The sequence below is a fragment of the Equus caballus genome, chromosome 23 (genome assembly GCF_041296265.1).
Source record: "Equus caballus isolate H_3958 breed thoroughbred chromosome 23, TB-T2T, whole genome shotgun sequence".
NCBI lineage: Eukaryota > Metazoa > Chordata > Mammalia > Perissodactyla > Equidae > Equus > Equus caballus.
Window position 1 is genome coordinate 40253269 of NC_091706.1, and position 25298 is coordinate 40278566.

The 25298-nt window shown below is 44.6% G+C and overlaps 1 protein-coding gene across 3 annotated transcripts in view; it reads right to left on the reverse strand.

Moving 5' to 3' along the window:
* Positions 1 to 25088, reverse strand: part of ERMP1 (endoplasmic reticulum metallopeptidase 1) — a 72085-nt gene extending 46997 nt beyond the window's left edge. The window contains exon 1 of one of the 3 annotated variants that reach the window (XM_070248303.1): positions 25042 to 25088. In XM_070248303.1, coding sequence (XP_070104404.1) covers positions 25042 to 25073 — 32 coding nt within the window. In that variant the 5' untranslated portion in view covers positions 25074 to 25088. Of the gene's footprint in view, positions 1 to 1245; positions 1666 to 25041 lie in introns of those variants that run through there. The other 2 variants (XM_023627324.2, XM_070248302.1) reach the window with 2 other exon arrangements.
* Positions 25089 to 25298: the final 210 nt, after the last annotated feature.

Consider the following 25298-nt stretch of genomic DNA (forward strand, 5'->3'; position numbering starts at 1 on the left):
CTTGGACTTCTCACATAAAAAAGCCTGCCTTTTATTATTTCAGGCACCCTGTGAAAATCACTTGTCAAGTTCCATCATTTTACTTTGCCTCCCCCATGGCTTCATCCCTTCAGAGTTTTCTCCACCCCCTCTATTCCCAAATTCTCCCAATCCCCATATCCAATCGTTACAAAGACTAGGGATTCCATTCAAAACGTGTAACTGCTGAAGGCCACAGAGGACAGGATACAACTCCATTGTGCCACACTTGGGAGGGTTACTGATCCAGGGTTACTGACTCTAAGTAGCAGAAACCACTGAAGAAGGCCAATTAAGTCAAGAGGTCCGATAAGCAAAGAAAAACTTTTGATTGTGAGGAATGGACTTAGCCCTCCTGGTGTGCACACAAGGCCTTGTAACTTCAGTTCAGGCCCAAACCAACTCTACCCCTAAAACAAACAACATTTTTTGTCTTTTCACTGCATTCCAAGAGAGGGAAAAAAAGGTGGGAGGAGGGGGGTTCTAGAAAGTTCTTAGGAAAATAAACTTCCTGCACTTTGTACTCAAAAGTTTTTAAAACACAATGGCTACTGAAAACTCTTCTAGCTTACGATTTTATGAGCTTTGACACACTTACGTTACCATACCTTTGACTTAATCATCTTCCCTAGTACAGTCTTTTTTTTTTTTTCCTTAAAAAAAAAAGTCAAACCTTACACACCAGGGGCCCAAGGACAAGCTCCAGGAACCAGAGCACTTCTGAAATTGTAAAATTTTGAACATGCGGTCTTGCAGGCAGTCTCCATAACTCCCAGGTTTCAGGATTGTGTCCCCCAAAAGTTAGATCACTGGAATATCCCCTTCGACATCTCCCCCAAAAGCGCATTTATAAAATGGTCTAGGTACACAAATGTCACTCTCCTTCATTTCATTTGGAAAGCAGGACGACTAGTAAAAAGTGGAAGTTGCTCAAGAAGATGGGGGACGACTACCAACCAACCATCTGTAAAGTGGGGCAGAAAAGCAGGCGCAATTCCCCTGTCTACCCCTATGTGCACCACGAGCTTGACAAGGGCGCACGCAAGCCCCGAGTCAGGTAAACTGGGACTCCAGAAGAGGGACCCTCAAGGCCACCCCACCACAGGTGCAGCCGGGCGGAGGCGGCGAGCCCGGCCGGTCCCGCGGGGCGGGCGCACGCAGGTGTGGTGCCCGGGCCCCGGCAGGGGCCGCAAAGGGACGTTCGGCGTTGGAGGGAGCAGCCGGTACCTGGCTTGGCCCGCGTCGAACTCCCCGCGGTGCCCAGGGGCCCCGCGCAGCACGAGCTGCTGCAGCGAGAGCTGCACGAGAGTCCGCAGCGCGAGCAGGTAGAGCGCCAGCCCCAGCGCGGCGGGCGCCTCAGACAGCGCGCTGCCCGCCCCGCTCCGCTTCCGCGTCCTTGCGCCACCACCGCACGAGTCCGCCAGGGAATCCTGCGCCGGGGCCTCCCTCTCCGGTTGCGGCGTGGCCCCCGGGCCGTCCCGGCGCTCCCCTCCGACGCGGTGCCGCCTCACGGCCGCCGACTCCGAACCCCACTCCATAGCCACGAGCCTCCGCCGCCAGCACAACTACCCCAGCCCGCGACAGCCCCGGGAGTAGCCGCGGCGGCAGCAGCGCCTCCTAGTGAGCGGACGGAAACTGCAGAGGGCCAAACTTGTTCTGATTGGCCCGTCCCGCCGCGCTGCGACCCAGCCTCCAGGCAGATGGCTGGCGGGCACCGCGGCAGGACCGGCCCTGGCTGAGCGTAATGGATGTGCCATCTCCTGCAGGGCTTCCTTGCCTGGCGTGGGACAGAGATTTCCAAATGGAAAGATACCAAGAAACCCGAGAAAAATGAGGTACTGCTTTTAAAAGAATGCGCGTGGTGCACCACGCCGATGAAGGCCACGGCCCAGCTTTCATAAGGAGCGTTAGAACAGGCTCTGGAAAAAGTAGGCTCCTGGCTCTCAAAATTAGAAATAGGATGGCGCAGAGGAGGCCCAGCCTCATGCATCCACACACGTCATCTAATCACAGATCTTCATAACCGTGTGGGGTCCCTGGCAGTACCACTGTCTCCATTTAAAAGATGAAGAAAAATAATAGCAATTATTTATTGAACACCTGCCATGAACCAAGCACTGTGCTAAGTGCTTTAATACATTATCTCATTTGATTCTCCTAAGAACCCTGAAAAGGAAATATTTTTATTCCCACTTAATAGCTGATACAGGTAACAGATGAAGAACTTAAATCTAGTTCAGCCGGCTCCCAAAACAGCATTCTGTTCCACTACCGAATATGGCACCTGGAAAGGAAGGTTTAGAAAAGCTATTCCTCCCTCCATGTCCCCCTGGGTGGTAGGAGGCAGAGCCTTGGTTTTGGTAGGTCCTCACAATCATCTCGTCTTCTTGCCTGCCGATGCGGCGAGCCTCTCTGCTTCAGAGTTCTGCGCTCCAGCACGCAGTTGCTGTGGCAGCATGATCATTAACCTGGAGACCCACTTGGATGGTGTCCTGCCCTACAGGTCTGCTCCTGCCTACTGCTCAGGCCCACTTGACACCAGGTTGCTCATTATTGCCAGCTCTGCACTCACACTGGCCTCTTTCAAAGTCCTTTCTGCTCACCATCTTTCCTTCTACAAGAAGTTCTTACACGCTCTTTGAGTTGCCTGGCATGTCCTTCCTTCCCCTCACTGCCTAGTTAACCCCTACTTATTCTTCACATCTCTCATCTTAAGTGGTACTTCCTCAAGCAAGAATCTCCTAATCTAATGAAGCCAGTTTCCCCTATTTGTAGGATCTCATAGCACCATGTATGCATGTAATTACTTAATATCTTCCTCATGAGACTGTAAACTCCTTGAAGGCAAGAATCATGTCTGGTTTTGTTCACCATTTTATTCCCGCCTCTTAACACAACAAAGCATGCCGTGTACTGTGTAGAAAATAAATCTTTCTGATTGAGTGAATAAATGAAAACACAATTTTATGGCAGCAGCGTAATTTTAGCTCGATGAGATCCTTTTTGGTCTGTAAGGTCCATAAGACCAAAGACAATGTCTTATTTATTCATCACCATGTCCCCAGTATTTAGCTCTGTGCCTCGCCCACGGTCATCACTCAGTGCATGTTTACTGAATGAACAGATGAGTGTATATTGTCTTTATAAGAACCAGCTGTCCTGCTATTCTCTTTCCAAAACCTCTGGTGCTTCCACCATCTTCAGAAGATAAGATCTTAGAAACGACTCCTTCCACGGCAGCATAATAAGATGTGGAGGTCTCTAATGCCTAGGGGAAGGGCACAAATGTTCCCTGGTCTTTTCAGTTTTACATCTCTTATGCTGTCTCTTGCTGGCCTGGGTACATGTCAGAAAACCCAAGGATGAGATGCACCTCTCAGGAGCTGTGTTACTGGTTAAATCATTTGAGCTTTTTCTGAATGAATAATGTATGTTAAGCATCTGTGACAATATTTTGTGGGAGGCAGTGTACGATAACAGAAAAAAAGCCTGGCTGTTAAAGTCAGATAGATCTGAGTTCCTGAATTGTGTACCTTCGACACGCATGGCCTTACAAGTTCCAGTCCCAGAGTCTGTGTCCTTAATCTGTGATAATGGAGATAATGCCTGGCTTAAAGAGCTTCAATGAGGATTAATCAGCTAAGGCATGTGAAAGATCTTCACACATAAATCTCATTAAATACTATTTTCCAGAACTTTCCTTCATATACAATCCTTTGAAGATTGGATTAAAAGCCATTTTCCTGTCATGTTAATCAGAGAGCCCCAGGTGGCAAAAGCTGAATTGTTATAGTGGGGTTCTTAGAAGGGAGTTTTCCTCTAGATTTATGCAAACTGTGGTATTCACATTTAAGTATTTTTAAGCTACTGGTTTTTGGATATCTACTCTGTCAGATACTGATCCAGGTGGGGAAACATAGAGAAGAACAAATCAATATTTCTGCCTTCACAGAGCTTATTACATTCTAGTGGGGAGACAATAAACAAGAGTGTCGGGGGGGTGGGGGGAGGTGAATAAAATGTCAGATAAAGTGCTATGAAGAAAAATAGAAAGGGCCAGCCTGGTGGTGCAGCGGTTAAGTTCACACATTCTGGTTCCGTGGCCCAGGGTTCACCAGTTTGGATCCCCGGTGTGGACCTAGACAGCGGCTTATCAAAACATGCTGTGGCAAGCATCCCACATAAAATAGAGGAAGATGGGCACAGATGTTAGTTCAGGGCCAGTCTTCCTCAGCAAAAAGAAGATTGGAGGCAGATGTTAGCTCAGGGCTGATCTTCCTCAAAAACAAACAAACAAAAGCAAACAAAAAAAGAAAAATAGAGCAGGGAATTGATGGAGGCTGCTGTTTTAAGTATGGTGATTGGGACAACCTCTCTGAGGAGAGGAGAATTCAGGTGATGTGGATCAAGTGAGGAATGGGGCCATGAAAGCTTGAGGAAAGAATGTTCTAGGCAGAGGGAAATTAACTGGGATGTTCAGAAGTGACATGTGGCTAAAACAGGCTGAGCAAGGAGGGCAGTGATAGAGGGAAGGTCGGAGAAGTAGGCAGGGGCTGGTGCAAGGAGGGCCTCCCAGGTCACAGCAAGGACTCTGGGGTGGTTTTGGGCAGTGAAAGGTCAGGCTCTAAGTTATGTTTTTTGAGGTCGCTCAGAGTCTCAGTGTTGGGCAGAGCATCATGATGACTACACCTAGATCGTAGAGGCTAATAAAAGACTTTGCTAATGTCTGGCCTTTGAAGTGTTTGAGGCCATTGACCTGTAGTTTTATTTGTGTGGGAAGTAGACCACAGCGAATTGAAACACCTACTCTAGTTCCCACACATCAAATTGCTGATGAGGATGGAACAGGCTGTGAAAGGCTTCAGCTGCCCCATCTGGTGAGCTGTTGATCAGTGGGCTTGACTCAATTCATCTGGCTTGGCAGACAGTTATGTTTTTCTTGTGTGCCCCTTTATGACAAAGTGAGAGCTAGACTGACCAACAGGCTTAGAGATGCCCCAAGTCCCTTTTGTTTTGCCATCTTCCCACTACTTCCTAGTGACCTGGCCAAGGTGAGTGGAAGGACATGTAAGCTGTCAGGATTCAGGTGAATTGCCAGTCTCTGTCTTCCACAGAGGTCATCCCACAGCCTATGTGCCTCTTTCTTTTTTTTTTTTTTAGGAAGATTAGCCCTGAGCTAACTACTGCCAATCCTCCTCTTTTTGCTAAGGAAGACTGGCCCTGAGCTAAAATCCATGCCCATCTTCCTCTACTTTATACGCGGGATGCCTACCACAGCATGGCTTTTACCAAGTGGTGCCATGTCCACACCCGGGATCCGAACCAGCGAACCCCGGGCCGCCGAGAAGTGGAACATATGAACTTACTTGCTGCGCCACCGGGCCGGCCCCTATGTGCCTCTTTCTTTGGAGAGGAGCTACTAGGGCACCGGTGAAAGTTCCCTGGGACGGAGGCTGGCAGAATGGTGCCTTTTACCTGATGTTACAGTGACATTAAAATCCCGGGAGGCGTCAAGCCAAGGGATGAGAAAAGAAGCCAAACCAGCCCCAAAAGACAGAAGCAGATGTCCAAAGCTGACAGGCAGAACAAGTCAAAGATTGAGCAACCAAGAACAAAGATTACAAATGCAAAAGGGATCTTGTGTAAATGTTGTAGACAGGTACTGTTGTCTACAGCTGGGCTTTATGTGCTCACTGAGGTGGCATGAGGGTGGGCCAGCTTTGTTTAAAGGGCCAGGGATGGAGCTCATGTCCTGGGTTTTTTGGGGGGTGAGGAGGGAAGTGTTGGATCCCCTCAGGCTTAAGCATGGGCCTCAGGGTGCTGGTGGACAATTGTCTTCCTCACTACAAAGCTCTGCAATGGAACATATGGGAGCTGGTGACAATGGTCAGCTACAGAAAGCACCTCCAATAAGCCAGGCAGCCTGACAGCTGACAGTGCTGAGCTGTCCTTGGAGCCCAGGGAGAGAACGATGGTGCCCCACTTTTCCATCCCCTTCAAACTCCAAGTTGGTCCCTCCTGCTCCCTAGTTCTCTATAGCTGGTAACCACCTAAGAGGTAGAAAACCAGTCCCGCTACATTATTAGCTGAAACCACCATGTCAGACTACCTTTTTCCATGGCCAACTGGAAACGACGTTCTTTGATTTTTGGAAGAACCTGTATCTGGCTGAAAACGCCTTTTTGCAAACTAATGGGCCTGGGGCTGGCCCCGTGGCCGAGTGGTTAAGTTCGCGTGCTCCACTGCAGGTGGCCCAGTGTTTCATTGGTTCAAATCCTGGGTGCGGATGTGGCACTGCTCATCAAACCACGCTGAGGCAGCGTCCCACATGCCACAACTAGAAGGACCCACAACAAAGAATATACAACTATGTACCGGGGGGCTTTGGGGGACAAAAGGAAAAGAATAAAATCTTAAAAAAAAAAGGACATTCTATAGAACACTATGTATTAAAAAAAAAAAGAAAGAAACTAATGGGGCTGAGAAAATTGCCTCTTTGGGGTGAAAAAGTCAAATTGGAACTTCACACCATATTACACACCAAAAAAAAAAATTAAGTAGAATTCAGAATTAAACATCAACACGGCTTTTTAACTGATAAAAAATAAGGTAAACGTAATTAAATTATAACAATTAAGACTCAAAAGGGACAAGGACTCTTCAATCAAAAAGAAATAGAACAAATCATAAAGGGAAAAAATCACATGTTGACTACACAAAATGGAAAACTTCTATATGTCAGAAACAATCACCAAAAAAATGAAAAGTCAAATGACAAGCTTGGAACATTATTTTCAACAAATTTTAAAAACAAGGGGATAATATGCTTTATACTCTGTCTCTCCATATAGATGGATGATAAATTTAGTTTATATATTTATATTTGATTGTATATTATATAATTTATCATTTACTTAATATACTTAATAGATAGTAAAAATCAGTAAGAAAAATACCAAAGCCTCAATAGAAAAATGTGTAAACCATTCACCCTTTGTCTCAAAGGCACACATGAAAATATGGACCATTTTTAACTTAGCGCATTGAAAAAGTTTTGTGTATTTTGTTTTTAATTATTATCTGCACTGCTGGCCTAGGATAATGATGGGCACTTTTACTTGATGCAAGTGGGATACGTATCAGAGTGACCTTTCTGGAAAGCAGTTTGGCAATATGTACCAGGAGCCTTAAAAGAATTCACAGTTTTTGAAGTAGTATTGTCAGATGTAGGAATCTATTGAAGATGTGATAAAAAAGAAAAATGCAAACGAATGCTCATCTATAAAAATCAAATATGAGGAAAATACTTCTGTATATAAAAATAAAAGAAAGGTCAAATAAGTTAGAGTACATCCAGAGTGTGGAACATCACGTAGTATTAAATGCAACATTACCAAAGTCCATTCAATTATATGGGAGAAAGGCTATGTTATAAATACTGAGAAAGAATAAAGATACAAAAGTAAAGAATATTCTGTATGACTATTAAATACATGGAAGGAAATACACTGAAGCAGTGACAGTGGTTATCCATGGGTGATTTTTTTCTTCTTTCTTCTTTTCTCTATTTTCCTCCTTTTCTACCTTGACATCAATGTTCCGTTTAAAAGCCTCAGGCCGTGAGGTCAGGCTCCAGCAGCCCTGTGCCTAGGAAGACACTTAAAACTGACTGCATTTTAATCCCTAGGAAGGCAGTTTATAAATTGATTCCAGCATGGATGTTATCCAACAAGAAAGCAATGTCAAAAAGCTCATCTCTGGCCTATGTTCCTCAAGCACATTTCTAGAGTAAAAAAGTTTACAGTAAAGATTCAGGAATTAATCAATTGCTGAACCAATAAATTTTTGAGAGAATTTTCACTTAATTATCATTCTTTATTTTTTTTTATTTTATTCTTTTTTTGAGGAAGATTAGCCCTGAGCTAACTGCTGCCAATCCTCCTCTTTTTGCTGAGGAAGCCTGGCCCTGAGCTAACGTCCATGCCCATCTTCTTCTAGTTCATATGTGGGACGCCTACCACAGACTGGTGTGCCAAGCAGTACCATGTCCATACCCGGGATCTGAACTGACGAACCCCAGGCTGCCCAGAGGTGGAATGTGCACACTTAACCGCTGCGCGACTGGGCCAGCCCCAATTATCATTCTTTAAATTCAGCCTGTGACTCAGAAGAATTGGTACATAGATTTTTAAATGGCTTTGGATTTTGAATTTTCTTTTCCCTCCTTCATAGCACATTCCTTGTATTAGAGGAAAAGAACCTAGGAAGCCAAAAGTCTCTAGGGATTTATTTGGGGGGGTCACATACAGAAATTGTTTGCATTTCTCCCTGGGCTGCAGGGCAGGTGAGCCAGGACAGAGGGGAGTGACTCAGCAGTTTGGGGCTGGGTGCTGACTCCATGCTGAAGCTCGGTTGTTTTAGTCTACTAAAAATTAATGACCTTGTGCATCACCAAAGGCTCGGGGTGTTTAGGAGTGCACACCTGGAGACCCCATCTCTTCCTGAGCCCCCTTTAAGTAGCTATCTTCTCCTGCAGCCCCTGAACCCCTCCTGCAGGCTTTGTCCTGGACTAGTTTCACATGGCCTGTGAGCCTGTGACCTTCATCGGGTCCTTACTGGCTGAAAATAGCCTCTGTAATTGCTGCTTTTCCAAGATGCTCAAAAGAGAAAAGGGACAACAGTGGATCTTGGATGAGAATGACAAATATCTCTCAAAGTGTGGCCTGAGGACCACGTAACACGAGAATTACCTGGGTTCCTGGTAAAAAATCATCTTCCTGTGTCCTACCCACTTAGTGCATCTGACTCTCTGGAGGTACAGCCATAGAACCTGTGATTCCTACATACGCCAAAATGGTGAACCATAGTGTAGTTAAGGGTCTTCCATCTCTGGTCCACATGTCCAAGACTACACATGTGCTGACTGTGAGTGGAACCTGGGCCAGATCGTCCCTCCTTCACCTTTATGAAGATCAAGTCAGCATCCCCGCCTTCTTCTTCCCTGCCACGCCCATCCCCTAACCTCAATGGCCAGGAGAACTGTGTAGCACCTTGCCATACCACGTCAGAAAACAAGGATGCCAGAGGCAGATGGGTATAGTAGTTAAGAGTACTCAAACCATTCGATATGTGCTACTCTACCACCAACCTGCTGTGTAACCTCCAGGGAAGTACTTAACCTTGCTGTGCCTCAGGTTTTCCATCTGAGAAGTGGGGCTAATGGGGCTGTTTTGGGGCCCTAGACCCGAAGACCCAGTAAAAGCTCAAGATGTGACAGCTATTGCCCTTATTCCAGGATCTGGACCTCATCTGCAGGACATTCAGAAGCCGGGGAGATAACATCTCTGAGTCTCTGACTCAGTTTCCAAATCTTGCAATCACTCCTCTGTAGGTGGCCATGTGGGTGGAAGGAAACTAGAACGTTCTTGGCAAACTCTTTTATAGCGACCTAAGTTAAAAAGTTGTGAAAGGCAGTTTGCAACATAAACTTGAGGGAAACTTCACTTCTATCTTAACCTAAAGAGCAAATGTTTAGTGGCTGGCCCCATGGCCAGGTGGTTAAGTTCCCGTGCTCTGCTTCTGCCGCCCAGGGTTTCGCCAGTTTGGATCCTGGGGACATGGCACCGCTCATCAGGCCACACTGGGACGGTGTCCCACATAGCACAACCAGAAGGACCTACAACTAGAATATACAACTATGTACTGGGGAGCTTTGGAGAGAGAAGAAGAGGAAAAAAAAAAAAGAACAAGATTGGCAACAGATGTTAGCTCAGGTGCCAATCTTTTTTTTTTTTAAAAAAAAGGGGGGGAACTATTTAAGTGTTTATCACCACTCTGCTCTCTCCACCCCTTCAAATACACACAGTCATATCCCTATGTGTTTCTATGTGTACATTCCTCTTTACTCCTACCTTCTTGGTGAGAGGGTTTGTAAAAAACCTGTTTTCCTCTCTCATCTCAAGTCTTCATCATCCTTGGTACATAAGCAATCAATGAGCAAACACCCCCTAAGTAGCAAGAATAGATGCTCCAGGGGCCGGCCCGGTGGCACAGTGGTCAAGCACACACATTCTGCTTCAGCGGCCCAGGGTTCACCAGTTCGGATCCTGGGTGGGGACAAGGCACCGCTTGGCAAGCCATGCTGTAGTAGGCGTCCCACATATAAAGTAGAGAAAGATGGGCACAGATGTTAGCTCAGGGCCAGTCTTCCTCAGCAAAAAGAGGAAGATTGGCAGCAGATGTAAGCTCAGGGCTAATCTTCCTCAAAAAGAAAAAAGAATAGGTGCTCTGGGTTTTTTAATAATTAAAACTCATTTACAGTATATTCAGCCATAAAAAGGAATGAAGTGCTGATGCATGCTACAATGTGGATGACTCTCAAAAGGTAGATGAACACAATAGGTCATATATTGTCTGATTCTGATCATATAAAATATCAAAAATAGGTAAATCCATACAGACAGAATGCAGATTAGTGGTTACCAGGGATAGGGGAAGAGGAGAGAATGGGCTCAATTGCTTGACGAGTACAGGGTCTCCTTCTGGGGTGATGAAAATGTTTTGGAACTAGGTAAAGGTGGTGGCTTATGCAATATTGCGAATGTACTAAATGCCACTAAATTGTTCACTTTTAAAATGGTTAATTTTATATTACGTGAATTTCACCTCAATAACAATATTTAAAATGTTATTCACTATAAATTATTCACGGGTGACTATTGCAAATAGAATTTAAAAAGAATTTTTAGCTCCAGAGACAGACGCCTGCCCAAGCTCAGCGTTAAAGCAATTTGCTACTCCCCTGCTATCATTATAAACTGTGATGATAATAATAAAGGCCTTGAGTTTCAATAGCTTCGTACTTCCAACCAACTCAAATTAGGATTTCTGCTCTCAGATTTTTTACAGAAAATCAATAAACAGATCTGTGGCAGAGAGGCTGATTCTTTAGAGAAGGCACAGGAAGGAGTTTCGTTCATAGCCTCAAGTTTTGATTCCTCCATGGTTCTAATTTCTCTTAACATAAGGAGCCACCCAAATATCCTAGCCATGGGTAAGGCTAATCTTTAAGGGACTCCTGCACGACTGGGAGCCCACACTGAGAGACTCAGAGATCAAAACCCAAGTGACAGACTTTGGTTATTCAAATATGCTATTGTGTCAGCAAGGTGGTTGTGACTTAACTGCCCGAGTGACAGAACAGAGCATTTACAAACCACTTCCTGATATGGGCAGATAAGGTCAGAATAAAACAGGTTCGATTAGGGTTGCAGGGAGTGATAGGGCCTGGGTGAACTACAACCCCCAAGCCTCACCCAAATCAGTATCAGTGACTATTGCTCTGTGGAATTTGAGGCTCACTGTAGAGAGATCGTCTCATTTTTCAAGAAATTCAGACATTTATGTGAAACCTTCTGCTTCGTTAACATTGGAAACTAATTTAAAAAGAAAAGGCCGATGTGTGCAAAACAGGTCTGCAGACTGGATCCCGCCCACTGGCTGCCAGTTTGGAACTTCTGAGCCCTCACTTTAAACCTTCAAGGACGTTCTTGTTAGAGACAAAATTTTCCCTGAGTGAGACTCAAGGTATGCTCGGGGTTCTTATCTCTCAATTTAGGGAGCGTTCTCAGCACTGGAGTAGATGAGATATAGCTAGCCAGGCCTCTTTCTTCTCTCTCTCTTAGAGGGGAGGTGAGTTTCGTCAAATGTTTCCCTCCCCCTACTCCTCAGCCCCCATTTCTAGCCACTGCTCTGTTTATTTTGCATTGAACAAGGAATAAAGAGGAGAACGCTTTCTGAAGTTTATGCTGATACAGAGCTGAAGGTTCTGAACTGGATCCTTCTCTCTCACCCCCATCCTGTAACACGGTACAGTTGTGAACACATTGAAGCGTGAAACTGAAAAGCATAGTTATAGCCCTGTCTCACCTTTCTAGATTTTGGACCAAGCCTGGGGCTAGGCAGCTTTACTCTTCCTGTGCGTCCTATGAGGAGGAAAGAAGGGAAGCAGAGAGAGTGAGCGGGCCCAGAATAAAGCCCACAGTACTGGAAATAAACAGCATCCCTCCAGTCCTTGGCCAACATCAGTAGCACAGACTCTTAATTTGAAGTGTAATCATCTGTAAACTATGATGGCATTTCCAGCAGTTGAGACTCAATCAAACCTACAAATTGGTTCTGATGTTAAGGAAAACACTTTCTTCTTGAAATTAGACACCCTCAACTAGAAAATATCTTAAATCTTGAGACTTTCTTCCTGCACTCTTCTAGCTCTTTCTGCCTAGACTCAGACATAAGTGGTCAGGTAGCTACAGTGACCCAGCAAAGGAGATTAAATTCAATTTTCCTGAGAGCTAAAGAGAAACCTCTCCAGTCCACCTTGCTGAGACCTGACAATAAGCCACTTGGGTCAAACTAAAATTGGCCCCTCTAGAAGAAACATAGGCGTGTGACCCACATCCCTCCTCCTCCAATTTTGTTTATATGTGGGTGAGTTTTGCAGCTTTATCAGCCCTACAGGAAACCATAAATAGATATTCAGTTGACACTCATGCTTTCTGGTTATGTTAACCCCAGTTCTTCCTTCCAGAGATACAGTTCTGGCTATAGAGATAAAAATCAACAAACACCACATTCTTTCCAACTGGTCTACCATAAATTATGGCTGGTTTGAGCACGTTGGCCTTCTGGTTTTCTCCAGAGTGCTAGATACACCCTGGCTTCATTGGTGGTTTAGCTGGGTTTTCTGCTAACACGAACAGGGGAAAATGCCCCCTCCACATTGTCTGGCCCCTCCGTGAGAACAGTGTTGGGACTCTGAAACTTAAAACTGACATTTGCTGAGCCTAAAACCTGTATCACTATGTTTTACTGTGTCTGTTTTCACCAGGCAAATTTTAGTGTTCTTCTTGTGTTGGTTTTTTTCCCCTCAAATCATTGTTTATTTTTAAACTTGTAATGCTCCTGATCTGTGACCATGAGAGGATTTGACAGTTATTTGTACACTTAAAAAAGAAATTTATTAAAGTTTGGGGGAGTGGGGAGGAAAGAGAGAAAGCATGAGAATGAGAGAATAATTTGCTCAAGTTATTTATCTTCTCTCTTTTCTCTCTCACAAACTCACTCCCAAATGATTGATTATTCGGGCTCTTCCCACCTGTGGGTTAATCACACACTCCCCCTCTCTCCCCTCTCCTGTTGCTGCCAGTGCCTTTGTTATTTCTGCCAGAGGGAAGGGAAAAAACTCTCAAATTAGTTCCCTTTGACTATACCAGAGAGGTTGCTGGGGTCCAGGTCTTATCTTGGCCCCTCTTAGAGCAAACAGTGGGGTCAGCTCTTGCCTCTCAGGGGAGCACAGCCTTCCTCAGGGCTCCCTGAGCACTTTTGTGAGGAAACTTCCTTGAGTGAACTCCTTGCTAGAGTGAGCCAGGACTCCAAGGTGGGAGGGCTTAAGGGAAAATGAGGGGGGCTGAGTGGGCCAGAGGAGTTCTTCTGAGGTTATAAAGCCACTGACTAAAGTCAGGGGAAGTTCCAAAAGGAGAGAGGAAATTAGTGAAACTCAGTTGTTCAGGCCCTCACAGGGTTTGGGACAGGAAGAAGGGAAGAGAAGCCACTTTGGAGTATCAGGCAGCCTGGGTGGGCAGGTATGGTAAAGCAGGGCTTGTTGAACTTGACTGTGCATGGGAAATACCCAGGATCTGAGTCTGTGGTGGGAGAGATTCTGCATCTTGTGATAGGCTTCCTGATAATTCTGGGGCTGCTACTTTACCACACTAGATAACCCTGCTTTGTGAAGCAATATGGTAGAGTATATGGGGAGCTAGAGACAGCATAAAGGTAAGGTGGATGGCAGAGGCAGGAGAGAGCAGACAAAGCAGTCTGCATCCACTTCACTGTTAAAACAACAGACGGACAGTCTTACAGGGAGACAGCCAAGAGTAGAACAAGACCCCCTACAGCAGATAGAGTTGGGTTCAAATCCTGGCTCTGCCACTTATTTGTTGTGTAACCTTAAGAAAGTCATTTCATCCTTCGGAGTCTCAGTTTCCTCATCTGTAAAAACAGGGATAATAAAATCTCCCTTGGCCACATCCCAGAGTTACCCGAGGATTAAATGAAATACATGTGAGGAAGCTCTGTATAGCTGCCAAAGTACTTTGCAAACGTCATCTATGATTGTCAATCACATTGCAAAGTTTCACCCACATATGAGTAATAGCCATCTCTAACTACGTTTCTCAGAGGACTGGTGAGGACTTGCGCCCTTGAGTGTGGAGAGCAGGAGCCAGGATCTGTTTCATCATCCTTCAGAGCCTTTGCGAAGACTCAACAACAAAATGTTCACTGGTCCGTGTCCCCGGACCTGGCTATCCCTCTAGTTCAATGTCAATCACTTAATTTATTTTGGTGGATAATGATTAGTCTCTGAAAGGATGAAAGACTCATTTGTGTTGATGGAAACTGTTCTTTTCTATTTTGGGCTCTCTCACATTTCACTCTCCTCTTGGGCAGAATAGTTGATTTTCCCGTTTGACATGGAATTAGAGGCCCTTTCTTTAGAAAACTCCAAATGGCTAGGCTACAAAGACGGGTTGCAGATGCCTTCTCCTGAAAACAGGACCCATTTCTTTCAAGTTTACCAGAGACTGTGATGGCACCCTTTCCACCAGTCTCAGTACCTTCCCTACCACATCCCCTCAGCACTAGTGCACAGGCACCCCCAGGCAGGCCTCAGCGACCAAGAACACCCAGGGGAGAGGGGAGGAAACTCTGGCAAATGGAATTTTCTGTTTCTCTCACTGTTACATCTAGAAAATACTTGCCCCCCAATTCTTGTAATTAAAAGTCTCTCTAAAACATTGCTCTTCCATTTACTCCCTTAATTAGGAAAATATCCTGAAGAATTACTTAGGGTTTTTTGAAGATTAACATTTTCCCATACATGAGTCATCGTCCTGGATATCATCACTTATTACACAGTGATGCTAAGATGTTGATGATTGTAGACAGGCCCCAGATTCTTTTTTTAAACTAACACTTCAATTTTTCTCCTTCTCTTATGAATAACATATACCAGGCAGGCAGTATACCACATGCTCAACAAGCATTACCTTATTTAATCGTCAAAAAGCAACCAATCAAAACAAAACAAGGGGCTGGCCCAGTGGCATAGTGGTTAAGTTTGCATGCTCTGCTTTGGTGGCCCAGGGTTTGCAGGTTTGGATCTTGGGCATGGATCTACACACTGCTCATCGAGCCACACTGTGGTGGCAACTCACATACAAAATAGAGGAAGATTGGCACAGATGTTAGCTCAGCAACAATCTTCCTCAAGCAAAAAGAGGAAAATGGGCAAAAAATGTTATCTCAGGGCCAATCTTCCTCACCAAACAAGCAAACAAGCAAAAAAACCCCCAAAACCCCATTAGGTGGATTTGTTACTAACCCACTTTTATTGATGAAACTAAGCCTCAGGGAAAGGATATAATTTACCAAAGGTCAAACAGACAATAAGTCACCAAGGTGGGATCTGAAGATACCTCTGTGTGGTACACAGAATTAATAGCCTCCTAAAGACGTCTATACCCTAATCCGAGAAGCTGTGAATATATTACTTTGCTTTGTAAATGGGACTTTGCAGATGCGTTTAAATTAAGGACCTTGGGATGGGGAGATTATCCTGGATTATCTGGGTGGGCCTGATGGAAACACAAGATAGTTTACAAGGGAAAGCGGGAGGCAGGAGAGTCAGAAGAGGAGAAGTAATGATGGAAGCACAGGTCAGAATGGTGCAGGGCCACAAGCGTAGGAGTACAGACAACCTCTTGGAGCTGGAAAAGGCAAGGAAATGGATTCTTCCCTAGAACCAATAGAAGGAACACAGCCCAGCTGAGCGATTTTAGGCTTCTGACCTCCAGAACCGTAAGATAAATTTGGGTAGTTTTAAGCCACTAGATTTGTGGTAATTTCTTACAGCAGCAATAGGAAACTAAAACACATACTGATATAAGAAGTGGCAGAAAGGGAAAAGTTTCAGTGATTTTGTCAATTACAATTATTGTAATTATGATTATTTATTTTTATTTTTATTATTTTTTTTGCTGAGGAAGATTAGCCCTGCGCTAACATCTGTTGCCAGTCTTCCTCAACTTTATATGTGGGTTGCCACCACACCATGGCTGACGAGTGGTATAGGTCTCCACCCAGGATGCAAACCCATGAACCTGGGCCACTGAAGAGAGCATGCCGAACTTAACCACTGCACCATAGGGCCAGCCTCTAGAATTGTAATTTTTTTTATATAGGTGAAGTTTTATTTATTTATTTATGTGTGGACTTTTTTGTTTTTTGAGGAAGATTAGCCTTCAGCTATCTACTGCCAATCCTCCTCTTTTTGCTGAGGAAGACTGGCCCTGAGCTAACATCCATGCCCATCTTCCTCTACTTTATATGCAGGACACCTACCACAGCATGGCTTTTGCCAAGCGGTGCCATGTCTGCTCCCGGGACCCGAACCAGCAAACCCCAGGCCACCAAGAAGCAGAAGGCGTGCACTTAACCGCTGCGCCACTGGGCCGGCCCCTAGAATTGTAATTGTTTTTTAATGCTCAGAGCCTGAACTTCTAATCACTGAGATGAATGGCCTCTCCCCACCTCCACTCCCCCAAAAGCCCCTTGTTGTTTGAAGATTGTTGTTTGTATCTAGAATTCTGGTTTAATAGGGATTGCTACATAAAATATATACCATTTGTACTGGAAATTATTCATAAGGCCACTTGAATATCACCTTTATAAAAGAGTGAATGGTGTGGACTGGTTTACAGGGGTGTCAGTTTGAGTGCAGGTAGATGCCAGAAAGAGAAGGAGGGACCCATGTGGCTCATGATGATCAGACGCGGCAATTCTGACCTAGCAGAGAAAATGAATGGAGAAGACTTTCTGAGCTTCAGTCTTCCAATCAGATAGTCACAGCCTGCGGGGGACAGAAGGGACCTTTGGGGATAATCATGCAGCCCCTTCATTTTATAGATGAGAAACTTGGTCCCAGGGAGGAGAGCTGAGTTGCCCAAGGCACACAGTGCGTCCTGGACCCAGACCCAGACCCTGGCCCCAGTCCCTTGCTCTACCTATTTCTCTCATCTTGGCACTTGGTGAAGTTTTGTGTACACTAATTGGGCATTTCACATAAATAAGGTCATGGTTTGGTCACTGTTCAGAAAGAGGTATTTGTAGACACTCTTTCAGATCACCAAGAGATGTCCATGTGTCAATAAATTGTCCTATTATACTTGGCCAATAAAACCCATGCTGTTATAACAGGCTTATTTCAGAGCCACATGTGTTATAAAAATAAATCATTCGGTTGTAGCACATCTTTGGCATGTTCAGTTCTTGCAGAAGTGCCTGTGCTGGTAGTGGCAAATGTAACCATCTGCCTGTTGGATCACATATAAATCCACACACGTTTAGACATAAGATAGACAAAACCAGACCAAAGAGCACTCCTCCACCCATGCCCCAATTTCACACCCACAGGCTTGAGATGAATGAAACCAGAGAACTGGATATCCATCATGGGCTTGTGGATTTCAATCCAGTCCCCTGTATACACTCACACCCCCCGAATAAATATACATACCTGGTGGCCAAAGACCTACTTAATTCTTTCTAATCTGCTTCCCCAAATATGGGCTCACTTTCAACTTAGCTAAGTACCTACTATGTTCGAGGCATTGATCTAGGTGCTATGGATACAAAAACTAACAGACCCTAGTCCCTAATTTAGTGGGGCTCCCATTCTAGTTGGGAGGCAGTTGGAAATCCTTACAACAACCTGAGATGTAGTCATAGCAGATTATTTCTATAACCCTTTTAAGAATGAATAAACAAAACTAGAATGCTTAAGTAATAGGCCTAAGGTCACACAGCCTGCTGTTGTCAGAGCAGGCTAGAGGCCAGGTCTTTCCACTTTTAAATTTTGTGGACTAGTGTGACTCTGTGGACGTACTGCATCTGAACTACCTGGAGTTCCTGTTCAAAATATAGAATTCCCTGCCCTTCTGAGAGGGAGGTTGGGGGCGTTAGGAGGAAGAGTGTGGCCGGGGAGTCTGAATGTTTAACAAACTCCTCAGGTGACGCTGATACACACTCAAGTTTGTAAACCTCTGAGTATACCCAACTGTCAGTGGGTCTCTACTCAGCTGTACATAAGAATTAGCTGGAGCATTTTAAAAAATATATGAATTCCTGGGCCTGATCCCAGAGGTCTACAGTTAGTTAATCTGGGTGGTACCCAGGCAATTATATAATTTTGGAAAGTTTCTCAAATTATTCTAATGAGTAGAGTTGGAAACTCACAGGTCTGTGAACAGTGGTAACAAACACTACACTCCAAAATCAGGGTAACCCTATCCTTCAAATCAACCCTATCCTTCTGGCCTCATCCTAGTTTTCAGGCTCCGAGGAGGAAGTGCGGGACTTAGGGAGAATGGGGAACGAATGAGGAGCAAGTTTGGGTCCCCTGAGAACGCCAGCACTTTGGATCAGTAACCTCATTCAGAGAAGAGAATCAGAGAAGAAGGAACTGCCCAAACCTGACGTCCTTCCCTAATGACATATTCCCGGGATTCCAGAGTGTTCCCTCTGAGGCCGCTTAGGAGACATCTCAGCTGTTCTAGAATCAAGCAAAGCTTCTGGAGTGTTTCCATTTTATGGACACAGTGAATCTTATAATTGATTTGTTCTCTTCTTTGCTCTATTATGAAGCTCAGAGCCAAATTTGAGGCTCACTGTCAGCAATTATACAGCACCTATGCATTTTGTATGATCTTACCTCTGGGCCACATCTTATTTTCCTTCCATGATTTTTCCTTCACTTGTTTCTCTGTTTATCCTTTTTTTTTTTTTTTTCAAACAAATGTTCTCTTAATTTTTTTTGACATGCTGTAAATGAACGAATTACACTATTGAAAGAGTTATTGTCAATATGCTTTTCTTTCTCTTGGGTCAGAGAGAGAGAGAGAGAAAGGCGCATGCAAATAAGATTGAGAAAAGAAGCACCTGCACACAGAAAGAGGGCCAAGGTCAAGGTTGTGTGAACCTTACACAGTGTGATGTCTCCAAGGACAAGAGTCAATCTGCTCATAGCAATTTCACAAGAATTTTAGAAAACTTCCCTTTGTAGTCAACTCTTTAACACTTTCATTCGTATTGAAAGTCAGTCCAGCTGTTAAGTCAGTGGCAGCAGGAGTTGCAACACGAAGGCCTGGCAGTTGGGGTACTAGGTATCGGGACTACGTATTAAAAAAAGAACATGAAGGAATGCCCTTCCTTTTCACAGTCACACACACACATGCACACACACTATAAAATTTATAGTAAAGCAAAAAAAATTGAGGGAAAGTTATAACACTACATTTAAAGTGATTTGTAAAGAAATACTAAAATAGCATGAAGTAGTCTATTAACAAATTGGGGAGATTTTGATTTCACAGTGAGTCAGCAAGGCATTTTTGTTAAAAAAGTCTCATTTCTTTACCGAAACACTTCTAGTTTTTTTATGTCCTCGTAAACAAAAAGGCACTCATTTAAAAAAAAATCCCAGATCATCCAGACATTTAAAGCAATTACATTTATCTAAGTGACATCCATATTCAGTTGTCAGATGTTAATTGAATTTCTGTGACAAATATTTTTTTTAATAACCAAGAACATTGCAGAGAATGCAGAACCTGAAGAATAATCTAGCAGTCACTAAGTTTTTCTTAAATTTTCCTTGTAGATGCTGTTATTTCCAGCACAGGTAAGCAGCAGAGTCTGTTAGATGCTAACACTGGAATCCTTGGTTGCTACTATATCGGCAAAGAAGACAATCATTTTAATAATGTTTTAAGTGAACAACTTATAAGCCCCAAGGATATCTATTTATTTTTTAACCTTGTAGTATATGTATCTTAATAATCTGCCTCAAAGCTGCATTTTGGAATAAGAGAGATTATAGAAAATTAATAACAGCAACAGAAGAGATTCCATTTACTACACTGAGACATGTTTTTATAAGAGGGAGGAAAGTCTTTTCCTCTTTCAAAGCCACAGGGCCATCCCACTTGTCAGTTCTTTCCACTGTAGAGGGGGGATAAACACTTTTCCTCTATTCTCTTAGGTTCAGTCACTGAGACCCATGAATTAAACTGCCAAAAGACAGAAGGAGCAAAGGCATGCACATTTTATTGATGTTAATATATTTATGTGCACAGGGGCTTCACAGAAAAGAAGTGAAAACCCAAAGAAGCAGTTAGATTTGGGAGCTTATGTACCATTTTAACAAAGGGTGAAAAATAGTGGAGAAGTGACTAGACAAACGAAAGAGGGTTTGGCTGTCTAGGGGCAATAAACTGTGCAAGTGACTAGGAAATATTTGGGGGAAATTAATGGAAGGTAGAAGACAAGTGTTATTTTAGTCTGTTTATGCAGACTCATCTTGGTGGCAGCTCTCTCATCCTGGTACAGGAGATTGGGTAAGTTTATACCACATTCACAAAGGGAAATTCATGCCCTGCTTAAAACTGCCCAGCAATGTGCAATTCTAACAAGCTCCCAAGGGCTGCCCCTGCTGCTGGTCAGGGGACCACGTGGAGTAGCACTGCCCTAGAGCTAGACTATCCATCCTCCTGTTGGATTGACAATGGAGAGAAAGGAGCTTCTGTGCGGGAAGATCCACTCAGGACTGGAGGGAGGAGATGGGGCCGTGCTCCTGTTGGTATTTAGAAGCTAGAAAGAAAACAGCTGGAATTTTCCATAAACTGCCAGTATTAGTCAGGATTCCGGCAGGAAAAAGATGGCATAATTAAGTGGGGTTAGAAGGGAGTTTCCTAAAGGGACTGTTTACAAAGCCCCATCCTCTGTGCTTGCCACACACAGCGCCCACACATCCCCACTCAGTGGTACTCATTCTTCTAGCCCATAGCTGCCTTTAATTGCCCAGGGAGGCCACCCTGCCCCTGTGAAGCTCAAGGTTCAGGGTTGTAAGCAAAGCTCCCTAAAGAGAGACTCAAAAGCTTAATGAGGATAAAATAGTGGGCAAGTGGGATACTGGGGAGCTGTTCAAATCATATCACGCAACATGGACCTCTTTGCCCTCAAGGCAGCCTTGGGGTAAGGGAAATATTCACTAACAATGCACAGATTCTCCCTGCTTAGCATCAAGTGGGCACACTCAGTAGAGGTTGGGAGGAAGAATGGATGGATGGGAACACAGCAAAACCTACATTCTCAAACTGTGTAGGACTGGGCTGGCTCCAAGCTGTGGTTCCTTCTACTCGTTGAGGCTGGGAGTTCACCAAGTCCCTACTGTGTGCCCGGCTCTGCCAAGCCCCTCTCACAGACACGAACTCATTTCACACTTCCAATGACCATGAGAGGTGAACATTGTTTCCTCCATTCAATGGGTGAGGAATGTGAAGCCCAGAGAAGGTTAGAAACTCATTCCAACTCCATGCCCAGTGAGAGGCAGATCTGAGACTTGAATCTAAGCCTCTACCTCCAGTCATGTCCTCTCTCTCTCTTTTTTCCATTTTCCTTCCTCTTCTCCTTTCCTTTTTCTAATCAGTAAGAAGGAAGTCCTTTTGAAACAATTATCTTCTCTGTTTAAAACGGGTCTTAATGGAATTTTGTCATCTAGTAAAGATGCTATTTTTGTTTCTATGAATTCCGAGAGCTCTTGCTACCCTCTTGGGAGAGCCTTGATCTTTTAACCTTTCAAGCATTTCCCACCCCTCATAGCATTTAAACCTTCCAAGAGCTGAATAGGTTAGGGGAAGTTATGATCTCCATTTTACAGATGAGTAAACACACACTCAGAGGAATGTAGTGACTTATCTCAAAGTCATGCACCCTTACCCTGAGACAACACATGAAAGAATCTCTAGACTTCCAGTCTCTTTCTCCCAGCCTAGGAAAGGCAAATGGGCTCTATCTTTTACTGAAAGAAGGATTCTGAGGCTAAGTTCAGATTCAATGGGAACGATACCTGCAATTGATTAGCAATGTCTGCCAAGGTGGGGAAAGAGATAAAGGGAGGCACACATACTTAGTATTTGCTATCCTGACTTACCATAACTATTTCAAAGGCTTATGTTATTTCTTACCTTAATGAAGAATTATGTTAATCCTCTTAGCCTGGCACATAGTTGATGCTCTGTACAAGAGCAACGATGATTTATTGAGTCTACTATTTATCAGGCACCATGGCAGGCTACATTGCTACATTTATAGCCATTCAAGTTGCTCGTAAACATTCAGATTCAGCTAAACTTAAACATGGTGTGTTGTCTTTTTTTGGGAGGAGGATTGGCCCTGAGCTAACATCTGTTGCCAATCTTCCTATTTTTGCTTGAGGAATATTGTTGCTGAGCTAACATCTGTGCCAATCCTCCTCTATTTTATGTGGGATGCCGCCACAGAGTGGCTTGATGAACACTGCTAGGTCTGCACCTGGGATCTGAACCCACAAACCCCGGGTTGCCAAAGCAGAGTTTGCGAACTTAAACCACTATGCCACTGGGCCGGCCCCATGGTGAGTTGTTTTTACTCAACACTTGTAATGAAATGTGTGATGTTTTTCCCAACACCAATAAGTTCTGCAGCTCTCTGGACACCAACTAGGTGCCCAACAACTCAATTCAATTCTGACATTAACTACCCAGAGTTAGCAGGGACCCCACAGGTTAAGGGCTTAGTCCCACAACGCCATCCCCACTTCACATACCAGTCTCAAGTCCCAAGTTCCAAGTCATCACCTGTACTTCTGACCAACTGGCTATAAATTGGGGGTTCCCATGACCCCCTCCTCAGCTTTGATAATTCACTAGAATGGCTCACAGAACTAAGGAAAACTCTTTACTTACATTTCCTATTTTTTTTTTTGTTTTGTTATTAAAGGATACAACTCAGGAATAGCCAAATGGAAGAGATTCATAGGGCAAGGTACGGTGGAGGGGCGTGGAGCTCCCAAGTCCCGTCTGGGAGCATCACCCTCCCAGCGCCTGATGTGTTCACCAACTCAGAAGCTCACCAAACCCTGTCATTTAGAGGTTTTTATGGAGGTTTCATTACTAGGTACAATTGATTCAATTATTGTCTATCGGTGATTAACTCAATCTTCAGCCCCACTCCCCTCCCTGGTGGTTGGGGTCGGGTGAATGTTCCGACCCCCAATCATGCCCTTGCCTTTTTGGAGACCAGCACCCACCCTGAAGCTCTTTAGTGGCCCCCAGCCACCAGTCATTCATTAGCATATGGGAGGCTCTTATGACTCTGGAGAGTCCAAGGGTTTTAGGAGCTCTGTGCCAGGAACCAGGGAAAAAGACCAAACATATTTCTCACACATGGCTTTAGACATATCTTAGAAAAACACATCTCTTTTGTACACAGATTTCAATACCAGGATTAAAAGAACCCTAATAAAGCTTTTTTAGATACCAAATAAGCTTAAATCAAATTATAAAGACAGCACTTACATATAGGATAAATGCAACTGTTAATATTGTAGGCATGAAGTTCACCGCCAGTGAGGTTTACCGTAAGTACAGGAGCTTTGTTCTATATATCTTTACGTCTCCAATGTCTGGCCCACTGTGGGCATTAATAGAGGATGAACGACTGAGTGAGCGAATGAATGAAGCTGAGAGCCATTTGCTGATAATTTAACTAGTGACTAGGACATTTAACTACTGTCCATGAAAGTTGCCAGGACGATTCCTACACCTTTGGTGCACATTTTCTTTTAAAATGCTCTTAATAAGAACACTTTAGACTTCTCAGATGATGTCATTGGTGAGTGCTTTCTGTGTGGATGTGTGGATGTGGGTGCGTGCAAATGTGGTTACAAATACCAAGGAGCAAATAGCCACAAGCAAGGCCAGAAAGTCAAGGTGCTCTTGTAGTGTTCAGATCCCCGATTGCCACGTATGAGACAACAGCCTCTGCCCCAGGGGAGGGAGAGAGAGTGTGGGGCTCTGAGTCTGGCCAAGGTGTTATGTGAGGGCAAGAGAGAACCAACTTCCCTGAGATCCTGAATCCAAAGCATGAGTTTTGCTTGGTGAGAGCACCAGGAAGAGGTACACCCCCAAATCATGTTCCTAGAAAGCCTGAACATCCCTGAATTTATCCTCATTCTGATACCATTTCTTCTTCAGCTCCCTGCAGGCCTGCCTGTGACCCTGGGATGACCTGCTCACCCAGGAGAACAGATAGTGTGGAGCAGGACGTGTCAGGCGTAGACTCAGGAAGCAAGAAATGGCATTTGCTTTATTTTTCAGTTTCTCAGTTCAATTTCTGTGTCAAGTGCCCAATTCCCAGGAGTAGCTGAAATAAACCTCATGAAACAGGGGCTCGATCAGGGCCCCGCTGCTGTGTGTCTTTGTCAATGCCTGCTGAGATGTTTGGGTTCTTGCCTTCCTGGCCCCTTTGCTTGGGGGATATTTCTGCTCCCACCCTGCCAGCTGCAGAGCACAGAAGTCATTCTGCCCTCTCGTGCCTCAGGGAAGTCATCAAAGGCCCTGCCTGCCTGAGCTGCCTCTACGGTGGTCCCCTGTCTGAGGTCTTGCCAGAGAAGCAGAGCCCAGAGCCTGTCTGGAACCCACCAACCTCATCACTTCCCTTCTGTTATTTTGCCCCCATTTGAGGTCAGGGACTCTTTCCTAGTCTGGGAGGAGGTGGGGGGTTGCTAAGATGCTGCGCTCTCTGACGGGATATTTCTGCATTCTCTGAGAGACACTGAACACACAATAGCCTATGGGTGTGTGGGTGTGGGGGTGTGTGTGTGTGTGTGTGTGTGTGTGTAAAATCCAAGAAAACAATAAACCACCAGGGAGGGAAAAAATCAGTTAATAACTCAAAGTATTGTCCCAGAATGTCATTGTTGGCCTCAGGCTTTGCTGGAACCGACTCAAAAAGGAAGATTTGGGGAAACATATTCCAGCCTCTTTCTACTCAGGGTACATGGCTGAGTTTTCACAGTCATACCTGCTGATTTTTTTACTTCTTTTTTGAGGCATTTAAGGAGGAGGAGGCAGGAGCCGTGAGCCTCAGTCTTGGTTAAAGACCATTTGTCTAGTTTCCAAGATGGCACTAACCGCAGGTTCGTTTCTCTCTAAGGCGTGGACAGTTAACTGGAGACTCAGACCCACAAGGGCCTCTGGAGACCTGGCGAAAAAAGGAGATGGAAGGTACTGAGCCAGTGGGGGAAGCCAAGAGTGTACTCTCTCCCAGTGTAGACAGAG